This window comes from Populus alba, chromosome 1 (assembly GCF_005239225.2).
Source record: "Populus alba chromosome 1, ASM523922v2, whole genome shotgun sequence".
NCBI classification, from domain to species: Eukaryota; Viridiplantae; Streptophyta; class Magnoliopsida; order Malpighiales; family Salicaceae; genus Populus; species Populus alba.
In genome coordinates, this window is record NC_133284.1 from 47,968,616 (window position 1) to 47,984,324 (window position 15,709).

The following is a 15,709-nucleotide window of genomic DNA, read 5'->3' on the forward strand; positions in this document are numbered from 1 at the left end:
AATAAATAAAGTTGTTTTAATTAAATAATACAAATTGAAGAACTGTACAGTTGTTTTATTGTCTCATTGATATAATAGGACATTACACGCGCCATTCAAAGCAGCCCAGCAAGAGAGGCTAGCCAAGAGTGGAGTCGAGGAAAATGGAGGAAGAGAAGAACACAGAGGGAGCTCTTCCTACATACTGTGTTACAGGTGCCAATGGCTACATAGGGTCTTGGCTGGTGAAGCTTCTTCTTCAGAGAGGCTACATGGTTCATGCCACCCTACGTGATCTCGGTCTGTTTCGTGAACTCCTCCTCCTTTACTTCTTTTATGCTCATGCTGTATATGATCTTCATCATTTATTTGGTTTTTTCCGTTATAGATTGGATCAAATTTTTTTATACAACTTCAAAAATGGAAAGAAAAAAATTTATTATTATGCAGGAAAGGAAAAAAAACAGTGAATCCATAACAATGGAAACAGCAAAACACCTAGGCAAATTAGTTCTTTAGATTTAGACTAGATTGATGTTGGTTTAAATTATATGAGGTTTGTCTTAATATGACACAATTAAATGAACGAGTCCAAAAACAGCCCTAACAATTAATAACAATATTGTTTGATTAGTATAAAATTCAAGATAATATTTTAAAAAAAACATATTAAGATAACAACATATTAAATTGATTCAATTCAACCTGTCAAATTCATAACATGGATAATGAAAATGAAACCATGATAACCTCATAAAAAGATAGCAAATTAAAACAAATTATAAAACTCAATTACAATGTTAAATGATGAAATTGAAAAAAAAAATCAATAAAAAAGATAAAAAAATCAATCAATATTTAACTTGTCAAATCTACAATCTAAGTCGTGAGATTAGGATGATTTAATGAAAAGTAAATTAAAAGATAACTATATCTCTATTATCCAATACTTATAACGATGATCTCTCTAAAAATATTTTTTTCATTAAATTAAAAATGTAATGTCTATTAGTTAGATATGATTAATTAATTAGAAATTGTATATAATGGCACTTTTATAGAATTGTAATTTACAAAATAAAAATATACATGTTTCTAATATTTTTCCACCTTAAAATATAATTGTTAGTGGGATGTGATCCGATAAAAAAGAATTTTCTCGGTGAAGAAAAAGAAAATACTATATATTACATGGTTTGAGATGCCTATCTTCACAAGAATATAGAGTAAATTTCATTGATAATGGAACATTGATTTATTATGCTTATTTTAAAATGAGCCTTTAACAATGTAGATGAGATGAAGGAGGTGGTTGGGTGTGTAATGAAATAATAATAAATGATAAAATTAAAAAATAATCAATTAAAATGATAAAATATCTGAAACAAATTCCATCAATCTTTGTTAATTGCAGTAGTGAGTTGCGCTTTATTATGCATAAAAAACAATCTAAAAAGAATTGATATCAAGTTGAACATTTCTGCAAAAATCACAAATTTATGTAATTACAAGCTAATACAATCTAGCTTTGAAATAAAGCCTCTTCTTTAGCAAAATTCATGCTTGCTTATAAGTAAAGTCAAAACAACAAGTTTCATTTAAAAAATAAATAAAACAACATCGTTTTGGAGTTAATCTAGGCTCACCTGACAAATCCAAATTCTAATAACAATGAATAAAAAGGAGGTAACAATAATTTACCATGCAGATAGAGGATCCATAGTCATTACTAGCTACCTATCTCATGTTCCACTATAGATTGGATTAATGTTTTACACAACTCCAAAAAAAATGTGCATGCATTACTAGTGCTTGCTACAACATTAAAAGAAATTAAGGTTGTGTAACAAATAAATGCATGCATTTTATAAAAATAATAATAATAAAAAAACCAAGAAACATGTGTAAAGAATTATAATTTTGCAAAGCGATGTTTCTTATCTATTTAAGACTCTACTTGATTTCAATGACACATTCTTTTGATGTAATATTGAACTTGCAATATATTTGACTAGCCCCGGTCAATTCAGATTACTTTAATATTCACGACTCGTGTCATGGGCATGTCAGAATACAATAATTATGTTGGATAGCTATTTCTTTTTTTTCCTTATTCCTTCTCGTTTCTTTTTTTATATATATATTCCTTCTCTCTTATTATGAGACTTTCATTGAACTCGAGTTTGATAAATCTGAGGCTAAATTGAAAATTTATTAAAAAAATAAGGATTAAATTTAAAGAAAAAAGCTTGGTCTCGAATACAATCAAAATCAAGACTCAAGTAAAAAATTAATATAGAATCAATGACTAAATTAAAAAAAAAAAAAAAAAAGTTGATAAGGGCATGGTGCATGCACCACATGTGTCAGCGCATCAGAGCTGGGCATTGTGGCAGGGCGTGCAAGCTCCTCCAACTTCATAATACCGCCTTCCTTAATGTTATTGGAATCATCATGGTCTAGGCTTTCTCAAAGATGGTGCGTGTAAACAACACATCCCTTTGTGTCAATAATTTGTCAAAAGAAAAATCCAAAATAGTTTTTGCAAAATAAACATCAATTCAAAGTCATGATGTTTATTATATATAAACATCAATCTATAATCAAGATGTTTTTGATATATAAAAACCTCGATAATAAACACTAAAACAAATTATAAAGTCTATTCTTAAAAAAAAAATGTAAAAGGACAAATAGAAAGAAAAAACTTATTATTACACAGGTAAAAAAATTGAATCCATTACAATGGAAACAATATAACACCTAGGCAAATTAGTTCTTTAGATTTAGACTAGATTGTTGGTGATCAGATCAAATTTTCTTAATATAAAAAAAAATATATTCATGTGTTTCTAATATTTTTTCTAGTTGAAAAAAATCAAATTATATAGGGTTTAACCTAATATGACAGGATTGACTTAACGAGTCTAAAAACAACCGAGACAACCAATAAAAATATTGTTTGATTAGTAAAAATATTCAAGACGACATATTTTAAAGAAGTATTGAGATGACAACACATTAGTTCGACTCGAGTCGACCTGTCAAATTCACAACATGGATCATAAAAGCATGATAACCCCATAAAAATCAAATCAAAATAAATTATAAAACTCAATGAAGAATTTAAAAAAAAAAACAAATAAAAAAAAAGACAAAATGATCTAAGTTAATCAATGTTAACTTGTCAAATCCACAACTTATGTCATAAGACAAAGATGACCTAATAAAAAAAATTTTGAAACAAACTATAAAATTCAATTTACAATCAATTCAATGTTGAAAGATGAGATTGAAAAAAAAATCAATTAAAAATGATAAAAAAAAAATCTGAATCAATCCAGTTTATTCACCAAACCCATAATTTAGGACCTGAGACTAGGATAACCTCATAGTAAGCAAACTAAAAAAACAATTCAGGTTACTCTGTCAAACTTATGACTCAAATTATGAAACTTAAATAACCTTATAAAAAATAAATTATGAAATACAATTCTCAATTAACATATTATTGAAGAATAAAATTGAAAGAAATATAAATCTAAAAAAAAAACACAATAAAACAATTTGAGTCAATTCAAGTTAACCCACAAAATTCATAATCTAAGTCATGAAACTGGAACAACTTAATATAAAGTAAATCAAAATAAATCATGAAAATTAATTCCTAATCAACAAGTGATGAAATTAAAAAAATACCAATTAAAAAAAATAAATCAACCAGTTTAACCCGTAACATGGATCATAAAACTTGATAAAACTCAATCTTTAATAAATTAAATTTATTAAATATTTTTAAATAAATAAAAAACCACCTGTGCAAAGTAAAAACACCACCTTTTATGAGTGTCTCCCACAAAATGCACATTGCATAATTAAGAAAAAAATAAAATCAGATTTCGTGCACCCTGAATTCATCGATTCAAGTTCACGAACATGTTTATTATGCTATTTTACCAGCATCTAATTGGGGGGGGGAAATGGCACCTAAATTTTCAGCTAAGTCGTTGGATCTTTTATCATCGGGGAGGGGTGCTGACCGGTTGAGATTATTCAAAGCTGACCTGCGAGAAGAAGGCAGCTTTGACGAGGCAGTCAGGGGCTGTGATGGTGTATTTCATGTTGCAGCTTCAATGGAATTCCATGTTGCTGGAGACGAAGACAATGGTAATTCCCTCTTTAACTGGAACTGAAGCATATAGAGTTCTTTAATCAGTGTGATTACGTACATGAAAGGGTAGGCTTACTCTTTGTTTCTTCATTCTTCGCAAACTTGAAGAAAACTATGTTCAGCGTAATATCATCGACCCTGCGATTGAAGGAACGCTGAACCTTCTCACATCTTGCTCCCAATCCAATACTGTGAAAAGAGTTGTCTTCACATCCTCCATTAGTACTCTTACTGCTAAAGACACAGCTGGTAAATGGAGACAAGTAGTTGATGAAACTTGCCAGACTCCCATTGATCATGTCTGGAACACAAAACCACCTGGATGGGTAAAGCTTCTAGCTACTTGTTTTCTAAACAACACCAAGAAAAAAGTTGATTCACTTTCCTAGATTGAGAGATATTTTGGTTTTCACAGATTTATGTACTCTCCAAGCGTCTTACGGAGGAAGCAGCATTCAAATATGCAAAGGATAATGGTATCGATCTCATTTCAGTAATAACCACTACTGTTGCTGGTGCGTTCCTAACTTCAAGTGTTCCATCAAGCATTCAAGTACTCCTATCTCCAATAACAGGTAATTAGCTAGCAAAATTCACTTATTGATACCTGGGAATTCAATTCTACCATGCAAGGTCGTAGCCAATCTTACTCGATGCATACAGTAAATAAACGTAGTCTGCATACATCATTCAACAATTCAAAAATTATTTCAGAGAACTTCTTATCAATGACTTCACCAATTCCATGACAATCTTAACACTCGGATCTTCATAGTATTTCAGGCCAAATAATCATTCAAGTAGGTGCCATCCACTTGTAAAACAAATAATCTTCATAGTAACGTATAATTTTTGCTACTTCTACAGGTGACACCAAGTTCTTTTCAATACTATCAGCTGTTAATGCTAGAATGGGTTCAATTGCGTTGGTTCACATTGACGATATATGCGATGCACATATATTTCTAATGGAGCAGACCAGAGCAGAAGGTCGATACATATGCTGTGCCCACAGTTGTGTATTGTCTCAATTGATTAATCATCTAGTAGAAGAGTATCCATGCTCAAACGTCCAGAGGTAAGTTTTTTCTTAGGATGTGTAAAGTTGGATAACAATTCATATAGGATTTTTGCTACTTGAAACATTTTCTTTACATCTTCAGGTTAGCAGAGGAAAAACAAGGTTCAATTTCTCCAGAGATTTCTTCAAAGAAGCTCAGAGACATGGGGTTTAAGTACAAGCATAGCATTAAAGACATGATAAGCGAAACTATCACCTGTTGCCTGGATCAAGGCTTTCTACCGCATGTTAAAAGCAAATGTCATTGATATTGCTTATCACATTTACCATCTCCACAAGACTAATCTCTGGTATAATTCTCACTGAAAATTAAGTGTTGATATTCGTAGCCTATGACTATAGTATTGTAGTTTGTGTAATTTTTAACGCAACCTCTAATCCTATTTGTTTTTGTGTTTCAAAAATATTTTTGAAATTTTTTATATTTTTTGTTTTATATATATATATTGTTTTTAGATCATTTTAAAACGTTGATATAAAAATAATTTTTTAAAAAATAAAAAATATATTATTTTAATATATTCCTGAGTAAAAAACAACCACATGGCTTTGTAACAGTTCTTCGAGACAGGTAGAATTGTCAAACAGAAATAAATGAAGAATGACCACAACTATTGGTCGTTAGATATGTCAATATATTCTCCTTTATTTCATTTCTTTAATAGCTGTCAGTCTTTCCTTTATAGCTGTCAGTATATTCTCTTTTTTTTTTATTCTATTTCTTTCATAGCTGTCACTATATTCATCTTTCTTTGTTTAATTTATGTTATAGTTGTATATCCCTTGATTCTCTCTAAAGATCTCAATTATTGTCTAGGCCTGGTATTAAAAGGATCTTATTATGTTTATTAGATCCTAGAATTAAGTTATTAAAGAAAAGGAGAATATACTGACAGCTATAAAGAAAAGACTGACAGCTATTAAAGAAATGAAATTAAGAAAAGAAGAATATACTGACAGCTATAAAGGAAAGACTGACAGCTACAAGAAAATGTTCAGATCTTTCCAGAGACATGATTTAACTAGAAACAAGAACCAAAAGATCAAGTCCAAGAAAAACAGAATAGAAGAACCAGACAAGGAACTAGACACAAGATGAATTGATTTCAGAATTTACACAAGATGAATTGATTTTAGAGTTTTAGCTTTGATACCATGACAAAATAATACAAGAGAAATTCTGAAATGTTTTTCTGTTTTTTTCACTAAGTGAGTTACAATATATATATATATACATCAAGAAGTATCAAATCCCTTAATTCTAGGATCTAATAAACATAATCAGATCCTTTTAATACTAGGCCTAGACAATAATTAAGATCTATAGAGAGAATCAAGGGATATACAACTATAACAGAAATTAAACAAAGAAAGAAGAATATAGTGATAGCTATGAAAGAAATAGAATAAGAAAAGGAGAATATACTGACAGCTATAAAGGAAAGACTAACAGCTATTAAAGAAATGAAATTAAAAAAAAAAGAATATACTAACAGCTATAAAGGAAAGACTGACATCTATTAAAGAAATGAAATAAAGGAGAATATATTGACATCCCCCCTCAAATTGATGCGGGTAGATCGAACAACATCAATTTGCGACTGAGAAACTTATGTTGTTGGCGTGTCAAGGCTTTGGTAAAGGCATCAGCTATTTGAAGAGCAGTATTGACATGAGGAAGAGTGAAAACACCTCGAGTAAAGGCCTCCCTAATATAATAACAGTCCACCTCTATGTGCTTGGTGCGTTCATGGTAGACCGGATTCGTAACTATTTGAATAGCACTAGTATTATCACCATGAAGTGGAGTAAGAGCAGTTGGGGGAAACCCAAGTTCAGAAATAAGACCACGTAACCACACAATTTCAGAACAAGTGGCAGACATGGCGCGATACTCAGCCTTTGTAGAAGATTTAAAGACACAATCCTGCTTCTTACACTTCCAAAAGATCAAAGCATCTCCAAGAAAAATGCACCAGCCTGTAATAGACTTTCTAGTATCCGGGCAGCCAGCCCAATCCACATCACTATAGGAAGTCAAGGTAAGAGTAGAATGTTTAGGAAAAAACAACCCACGAGTAGAGGACCCAATTAAGTATCTAATAAGACGACGAACTGCAGCAAAATGAAGATGTCGAGGTGCCTGTATAAATTTGCTAACTATATGGATAGCATAGGAGATATCAGGCCTTGTAATGGTTAGGTAGATAAGACTACCAACAAGTTGCCTATATAAAAAAGGATCAGGCAAAAGCTCGTCTTCATCTTTTTGGTATTTCACATTCATCTCCATTGGTGTATCAACAACAGTAGCATCCTTTAAACCAGCTAGCTCAATGAGATCCTGAATATATTTATGTTGATTTAAGAACAAACCATGATCTTTAGAGTGAACTTCCAGCCCCAAAAAATATGTGAGATGTCCAAGATCTTTCATTTGAAATTTACTATGCAACATATGTTGAAGCTTGGTGATCAACCCAATGTCATTACCAGTGAGGATAATATCATCAACATAAACTAAGAGAAATACCATATCAGTGGTGGTCTTGTAAAAGAAAAGTGATGAATCATATTGACTTTGTGTGAAGGAGAAGGTGAGAAGAGTATTGCGAAACTTCTCAAACCAAGCTCTAGGTGCCTGTTTCAACCCATACAAAGAGCGTCTGGGTTTGCAAACTGCATTAGAAGCCTTTGTGGACATACCAGGTGGAAGTGTCATATAAATCTCTTCCTTAAGAATCCCCATGCAAGAAGACATTGGTTACATCCATCTGATATAAAGGCCAAGCTTTAGAGGCTGCGATAGCAAGAAGTGTTCTCACCGTAGTCATCTTAGCAACGGGTGCGAATGTTTCTTCATAGTCGAAGCCATATTGTTGTTTATTGCCAAGAGCAACCAATCGAGCTTTATATCTATCCAAAGATCCATCAGACTTGAGTTTCACAGTATAAACCCACTTGCTACCAATGGGCTTGACATGTGAAGGATAAGAAATAATATCCCAAGTATGATTGGTCGTAAGTGCGTGAAGTTCTGCCTCCATTGTTTGTTTCCAGCACTCATGTGTACTAGCCTGTTTATAACAAGTGGGAATGGAAATAGAAGATAAAGTAGTAGACATAGCCACAAGAGTTGAAAAACCATACCTTTTAGGAGGTTTGTGAGGTCTAGGGCTTCTACGAAGAGGAGGGGGATCATAGGAAATGGGCAGAACATGATCAGATGCTGCAGGAAGATGTGAAGGAACCTCAATGAGACCTGGAGAAGGAGTAAAAGCAAGAGTGTGTCGATGATAAACATAACCAGGTTTAAACCTTTGTACTGGTGTTGGCGATTTAGAAAAAGATGGTAAAACAGATAGAGAAGGAAGTACTGAAAGCTGTTGGGTGCAAAAAAAAGGCTGATTTTAAAAAAATATGACATTCCTAGAGACACGAGTTCAACGTGCATGTGGATCATAACAAAGAAATCCTTTTTGGGTGACAACATAGCCTAAGAAAGCACACTTGACAGATTGGGCAATAAGTTTATTTCTCTCATGTGCAAGAACTTCACACACTTACGGCCAATCATACTTGGGACATTATTTCTTGTCCTTCACATGTCAAGCTCATTGGTAGCAAGTGGGTTTATACTGTGAAACTCAAGTCTGATGGATCTTTGGATAGATATAAAGCTCGATTGGTTGCTCTTGGCAATAAACAACAATATGGCTTCGACTATGAAGAAACATTCGCACCCGTTGCTAAGATGACTACGGTGAGAACACTTCTTGCTATCGCAGCCTCTAAAGCTTGGCCTTTATATCAGATGGATATAACCAATGCCTTCTTGCATGGGGATTCTTAAGGAAGAGATTTATATGACACTTTCACCTGGTATGTCCACAAAGGCTTCTAATGTAGTTTGCAAACCCAGACGCTCTTTGTATGGGTTGAAACAGGCACCTAGAGCCTGGTTTGAGAAGTTTCGCAATACTCTTCTCACCTCCTTCACACAAAGTCAATATGATTCATCACTTTTCTTTTACAAGACCACCACTGATATGGTATTTCTCTTAGTTTATGTTGATGATATTATCCTCACTGGTAATGACATTGGGTTGATCACCAAGCTTCAACATATGTTGCATAGTAAATTTCAAATGAAAGATCTTGGACATCTCACATATTTTTTGGGGCTGGAAGTTCACTCTAGAGATCATGGTTTGTTCGTAAATCAACATAAATATATTCAGGATCTCATTGAGCTAGCTGGTTTAAAGGATGCTACTGCTGTTGATACACCAATGAAGGTGAATGTGAAATACCAAAAAGATGAAGGCGAGCTTTTGCCTGATCCTTTTTTATATAGGCAACTTGTTGGTAGTCTTATCTACCTAACCATTACAAGGCCTGATATCTCCTATGTTGTCCATATAGTGATGCGGATTGGGCTGGCTGCTCGGATACTAGAAAGTCTATTACAGGCTAGTGCATTTTTCTTAGAGATGCTTTGATCTCTTGGAAGTGTAAGAAGCAAGATTGTGTCTCTAAATCTTCTACAGAGGCTGAGTATCGCGCCATGTCTGCCACTTGTTCTGAAATTGTGTGGTTACGTGGTCTTATTTCTGAACTTGGGTTTCCCCCAACTGCTCCTACTCCACTTCATGGTGATAATACTAGTGCTATTCAAATAGCTGCGAATCCGGTCTACCATGAACGCACCAAGCACATAGAGGTGGACTGTCATTATATTAGGGAGGCCTTTACTCGAGGTGTTATCACTCTTCCTCATGTCAATACTGCTCTTTAAATAGCTTATGCCTTTACCTAAGCCTTGACACGCCAACGACATAAGTTTCTCAGTTGCAAATTGATGTTGTTCGATCTACCCGCATCAATTTGAAGGGGGATATCAATATATTCTCTTTTATTTCATTTCTTTAATAGCTGTAAGTCTTTCCTTTATAGCTGTCAGTATATTCTCTTTTTTTTAATTTCATTTTTTTAATAGCTGTCAGTCTTTCCTTTATAGCTGTCAATATATTCTCCTTTTCTTATTCTATTTCTTTCATAACTGTCACTATATTCTTCTTTCTTTGTTTAATTTCTGTTATAGTTGTATATCCCTTGATTCTCTCTAAAAATCTTAATTATTGTCTAGGCCTAGTATTAAAAGGATCTGATTATGTTTATTAGATCCTAGAATTAAGGGATTTGATACTTCTTGATGCATATATATATTGTAACTCACTTAGTGAAAAATACAGAAAAACATTTCAGAATTTCTCTTGTATTATCTTGTCAAGATATTGTTTTCCAAAGCCCTACATTGCTAATTCTGAAAATTCATTGCTATTATAAATGCTGACAGGACGTGAATCCGATTGCCGAAAGAAGCCCTACATAAACTGTTCTAAAGGCACAGATTGCGGGCACCTTAACACCATATCAGCTGGCAGAACAAAACTCTAGTTTGTAATCAAACCAGAGATGCTCCGCAATTGAATGGTAATAAAATGCATGTTATAAAGCAGCCAAGTGAACATTTATTCCGGATCAATGAGCATACACTGATTTAATGCAGTTCAACAACTATAAAATGTTGCAAGAACTACGAGAATATCATAGGAAATAACAAACAGCCAACGTCATGAAAGATAATGGCAACATGGATTAAATCAAAGGGATACAGATCCGTTTAAAACCAGCTTTCTCAACATAACAGCTTTCACTTTCATTGCCTTGCTGTTTGCTACGTCGATCTTGTTACTATGCATTAATCAGCAGGAGTGTGGGACCATGTTTCAGTTGTATCCTATCCATTATAGCCACATTGACCCATGAAAAGCTCAATGAGTTTGCAGAGTTGTTTTGGTCCAATGTTTGGACCATTAAAGCCTGGTATGATTCTTTAGGGGAAGGACATGCATCCTTGTCTACCAAGTGTGCACATGCTAGGGCATGGCCATTTAAATACTTGACAGCAGGAAGCAGAAGATGAGAGGATAAGAGGGACAAAAAAAATATACACAGATATGAACACAGAAGGAATCTGTGTTCAGAAAGACACTTCTATTATTCCATCAGAATCCTTCTTTCAACTTATTCTGGGCTGTCTTTTCATTTTGATTCTTTGTTGTTACAGTGCTATCATACCCTTTATTATTTCTGGATGAGTCTACAAGTGAAACCACTGGTTTGAATGAATGATGAAAAAAAGCCACTAAATTCAAATAAAATGGTTCAAATTGGCATTGGTATTTTGCCGATGCTGCCATTGTTTTCTACAAGAGAATGACCTAATCTGAGGGTGAGTTTAGAATGTCGGCATGGTAAAATGCCCGATGTTAGTACAACTATTAGATTTTAACATAAGAATTAAAAAAAAATCTGCTATAATCAAATCACCAGGTCGATATCGACGTAGTAGCAAGCAACCTCTAATCTGAACATAGCTCAGCAGGTGGAATCCCACCATACGAGGAGTCCAAATCACAGGGGCCACATCAACTGCATTAAATATCTTTAATTTGTGTTCATCTGATCTCAAACTACCCCCCCCCCCCCGCAAATATTTAAGACTGAAAACTGAATCCCATTCATTTTTCTGGAATCATAATTTCAAAGAAGTGCGGCATCGGTTGGGGTACATTTATGAGGTGCATGTGCCAGCATTTATAGCTTAACAGATGTTGCAGCAAGGAAATGCAATGAGTATACCTTATAAATGCAACTGGAAAGTTACCATTTTTAAAATAAGAGAGAAATGGGGCCCTAACCTCACCTTGAACATTAGCTGCTTTTTCACCATGAGGATCTACGAGAAACTCCAGAAGAAAGAGTAACCTGATCAAAGAATTTACAGCACAAATTCAAATTGGGATGTGAATATAAGAGACAAAATAAATCTAGCTGTACAGTAATCATTCTAGATTTTTGTCTGCTGGTTTTGCCAACAAGGACCACATGCAGTTTTTGTACCGAGTAATGCTAGTGGACAACAAAATTTATCATTCTTGTAAGAAAGCACATCTTCACATCACATTTTCTATCCATAAGCTCACTAATTTCTGCTGAGGAAAGATGGGTCCGTGATCCTCCCTGTGAATATATAAAATGGACTCTGAGCATGATTTATTTGATTATTCTTTTACTTTGTTTTCAAGTGAGGCATCGCTTAATAAAACAACATAAACAGCTGGATTTATTTTGTCTAGAGATTTTGATGCGTGTGTGCAAGACTTTGAAGTTTTCAAATATTAATGCGCTAGCATATAAATCAAGGAAAAGTCTGCAACTTCAAGTACATTTCAAATTTACCTGCAAGCTCATAAATTATGTGTAACCTTTTCAGTTGGGGCTACCTGATGTTACAATACAGGATTCAAATGTTCATTGTTTAATTATCAGACAGAATTTTTCCTAAATTCCTGAATTACTTGAAACTTGAAAGTATTCGATCTTAAATTCACCTTCAATGTTAGGATGTGTTTTCAAAGTAACTTGGGTCCTCATTTATACTACTTTATTTCTTAATAAATGTGTCCCAAATCTTGAATCTGTCACTACCTACTAACCAGCAAGTAACTAGAATAAAAACTTTGTTAAATGTTAAAACTCCAATCATGGACAAGGTTGCATAAACATTTTCGTTCATTTTTTCATCAAAACACAAAAACCTAAATGAAGAAGAAGAAATACAGTAGCATGAGATATGCAAATGTGTTGAGGGGCAGATACAACTAAACTAAGAATCACAAAATTTGATATACTGACAAGGGACAGTAACCTTGAAAGAAGAATCATAATTCTTCAGACATAAGATTCAAGAAAAACTCCTCTAAACAAAGGTGTAAAAGGGATTCACATATCTTCATAATATAATGGAAGCATTATCCTCTTTCTTTTCTTCAGGATTTGCAGATTACCACAAAGCAAGGAAGCAGAGCTCTAGGATTGAGCAGATAAAGCTCCTCAATATTTGAATAGAGACCAACCTTCCCTGCCAAAGAATCAAATCCCGTTTGGCTAGATATTTCTTGTATATCCTCCAAAGGCCTATGGACCCTACCAGCAATCACTCTGCATACTATCAAAGCTTTCCTTATACATGGATCATCTTCAAATATTTCAATACACTCAAAAGCTCGTCCACTGGTTGAAGTTGTGAACACACCTACTCCACCTTTAAGCTCCTTCTTGGCTGAAAACCCATTTCGAATAATTCGACAAACACAGCATTTCTCAGACACACATAGACTTGAGGAACCATTTACGCCAAGAGAACATGCAACAGTCGTGCCATAAAACCTCAAAAGCTCATTCCCATCAGCTATGCACCGAGGATGCTTCTTTGGGAGCTTGCTGGCCTTAATTTTCACCATCTCTCTGTATTCTTCAAATCGTGCTAGAGTTTTTTGAATGCTGTGAACCTTCAGCACTCTTTCAATTCGACCACAATGGTTTTCACTCTTTAACCAGCTCGTTCGACATATGATTTCAACTATTTTTCGTGATGAGTCACCTTCCACAAGTTCGGTGACTGTCAAAAGGAGAAATATAATGAGCTGCTGATAAGGAAAGCTGCTCTGAAATCTCAAGAACAGCAAACCACTTAAAATTAATTGACTTGGAATTGTAGAGACCAACATCAAAATGAAATACCAGTTTAAATTGTTTCGTGTACAAGTATATAAAGCTAAAAGTGATCAAAACCAACCAATTACTACGCCTCTCTTCAGGTTCACTAAAATTTGGAGGTTTCAGAAGAGGATCTAGCAGGATAAAAGAAATGGCTTGTTGCGGAGTATCTAATAAATTATAAAATTTAGATTTTGAAATCGAAAGAACAATTTGATTCCGGTTAAGAATCTGTTTCAAATTAACAGCAAAGTAAACGGAAAACTCAATTCAATTGCCGCAAAGCCTGCAGCGTAATCATGTCTTGAAAAAACCTTGACAGGGAGAAGGTTCTCACTCAATCTGAGGTCAGAATAAAATGTGTCGCTGCTACTGTGAGGATATGAGAACAATGAAGGGACAAAAGCAAACCTCAAAGATTTTTTTTTAACTAAAAAATACTCAAAAAGGGATTGAGAAATTATATGGAAGATGTATAGATTAATTAACAAATAATTTCAATTTGGAGTTTCTTACCAGCATGCTTGGAGAGATGATGATTTTCAGCAGCTTCCCATTTGTTAAACTGCTCTCCACATTTATGGCAGGTGAGTGTAGAAAAACCATTAAACTTTGTCTCAAGAGAGACCCTACTGCTTGAATGTCCACCAGCACCAAATATACCAGAACCTCCAAATCCAGGCACTTCTCTGTCTGATAAAAGAAAATGAGACTTTCTTGGAGGAGTAGCTGTGTTCCTAATTGAAGGGTTGAAATAGTGCATTGTAGGATGTCCTCCAGGTCCTGGGGTTCCTTGCCGTAAAGTACCAACAAAAGTTGATCCAACAACGCCGTTACTACCACCACTAACACCATTATGGCTGTTACCATGACTAATAACACCACTATCAACCCCTTCTTGGAACCCGCCAAAACCTGTGATTTTGAGCTCACACCTTGAGTTACTTAAAATAACTTCATGGGTTAATGGGTTAAGAAAGTCACTGCTTCCAATGGATCTTGGACTACAACTTGGTGGCTTCTCCATGTGCCTTTTGCTTCCATGTATGACATCTTTGAGATTTGCTATGGACCTTGAACACCCAGACCTTCCTGCTTTTCTCGTCAAGATTGTACTCATATGCTTTGTCGATTTTGGGTCATGAACCTCTGATGGCTCTGATTTGCAATGTAGAGATCTCTTCAAAGAGAACCAAACTGTTGGCATGCTTCTACCTTCTACTGTCCTTCACTCCTTTCTTTTGCTTCTTGGGCTTCAAAAACACAACTTTCCAAAGTAAAACTCCTCTACATGCATCATTTCTAAAAAGCACATCATCACTTTGCATTTCCCATTTTTTTTTCTTTTTCCACCATGAAAGCTAGCTGAAAAGAAGTATCTGAATATACATACCATTAGTCACTATATAGCTTACTTTTGCTACAGAACTTTCTTTCCCTGCAATTACCTTTCTACCAATCAAGCATGCTTAAGAACTAACAAGAATCAAGAACCAAAATTTCTCATGAAGCATCCAAAAAAATCTGAACTTTTTCCTAGAGTGCAGGCTCGTTGGGAACAATCACCAGTTGAAGCAAAAATTTGGCGCTTTTACTAAAATGGGTGTCCATACTGATGAGGAAGAGAAAGACAAATCGACAACCAAAAAGGCAAAAGAAAACCCATTTTAAAAGACAAAAAAGGGAATAGTAACTCATTTTAGATTGTAGATGTTTTTTTTTTAATAATTTTTATTAAAAAAATATTGAATTAATATTTTTTTAATTATTTCAATGAATCAGTGTTAAGAATTAAAAAATATTTTTTAAAACTAAAAATACTTTTCTGAAAAATCAGTAACCAAAACAAA

The 15,709-nt window shown here is 34.1% G+C and overlaps 2 protein-coding genes across 8 annotated transcripts; one reads left to right on the plus strand and one right to left on the minus strand.

Annotated features, from left to right (window-relative positions):
- Window positions 1–66: 66 nt before the first annotated feature.
- Window positions 67–10,752, plus strand: LOC118063011 (putative anthocyanidin reductase). 3 transcript variants are annotated; one of them, XM_073405761.1, is made up of 7 exons: window positions 67–279; window positions 3,940–4,146; window positions 4,259–4,476; window positions 4,566–4,725; window positions 5,018–5,228; window positions 5,314–5,521; window positions 10,591–10,752. In XM_073405761.1, the coding sequence occupies exons 1-6, from the start codon at window positions 144–146 to the stop codon at window positions 5,477–5,479; spliced, it is 1,098 nt and encodes a 365-aa protein (XP_073261862.1). In that variant the 5' UTR covers window positions 67–143; the 3' UTR covers window positions 5,480–5,521; window positions 10,591–10,752. The 3 variants fall into 3 exon arrangements, with proteins under 3 accessions (XP_073261862.1, XP_073261860.1, XP_034932814.1); XM_073405759.1 differs by lacking the exon at window positions 10,591–10,752 and having other exon boundaries at window positions 5,314–5,635; XM_035076923.2 differs by lacking the exon at window positions 10,591–10,752 and having other exon boundaries at window positions 70–279; window positions 3,979–4,146; window positions 5,314–5,635.
- Window positions 4,315–15,526, minus strand: LOC118063010 (uncharacterized). Of its 5 annotated transcripts, none has more exons than XM_035076920.2 (4): window positions 14,376–15,526; window positions 13,217–13,761; window positions 12,004–12,065; window positions 4,315–4,451 (listed from the first exon to the last, which is right to left on the minus strand). In XM_035076920.2, the coding sequence occupies exons 1-3, from the start codon at window positions 15,064–15,066 to the stop codon at window positions 12,024–12,026; spliced, it is 1,278 nt and encodes a 425-aa protein (XP_034932811.1). In that variant the 5' UTR covers window positions 15,067–15,526; the 3' UTR covers window positions 4,315–4,451; window positions 12,004–12,023. The 5 variants fall into 5 exon arrangements, with proteins under 5 accessions (XP_034932811.1, XP_034932806.1, XP_034932812.1 ...); XM_035076915.2 differs by having other exon boundaries at window positions 13,148–13,761; XM_035076921.2 differs by lacking the exon at window positions 4,315–4,451 and adding an exon at window positions 8,323–8,493.
- Window positions 15,527–15,709: the final 183 nt, after the last annotated feature.

Excerpts from the sequence above, each read along its gene's own strand:
- LOC118063011 (XM_073405761.1), top strand. The coding sequence starts at position 144 with ATGGAGGAAGAGAAGAACACAGAGGGAGCTCTTCCTACATACTGTGTT. Across the intron at positions 4,477-4,565 it reads ACACAAAACCACCTGGATGG|ATTTATGTACTCTCCAAGCG; the intron begins GTAAAGCTTCTA and ends TGGTTTTCACAG. Across the intron at positions 4,726-5,017 it reads ACTCCTATCTCCAATAACAG|GTGACACCAAGTTCTTTTCA; the intron begins GTAATTAGCTAG and ends CTACTTCTACAG.
- LOC118063010 (XM_035076915.2), bottom strand. The coding sequence starts at position 15,066 with ATGCCAACAGTTTGGTTCTCTTTGAAGAGATCTCTACATTGCAAATCA. Across the intron at positions 13,762-14,375 it reads TCATCTCTCCAAGCATGCTG|TCACCGAACTTGTGGAAGGT; the intron begins GTAAGAAACTCC and ends TCCTTTTGACAG. Across the intron at positions 12,066-13,147 it reads CTCTGCTTCCTTGCTTTGTG|GTTACTCTTTCTTCTGGAGT; the intron begins GTAATCTGCAAA and ends TTCTTTGATCAG.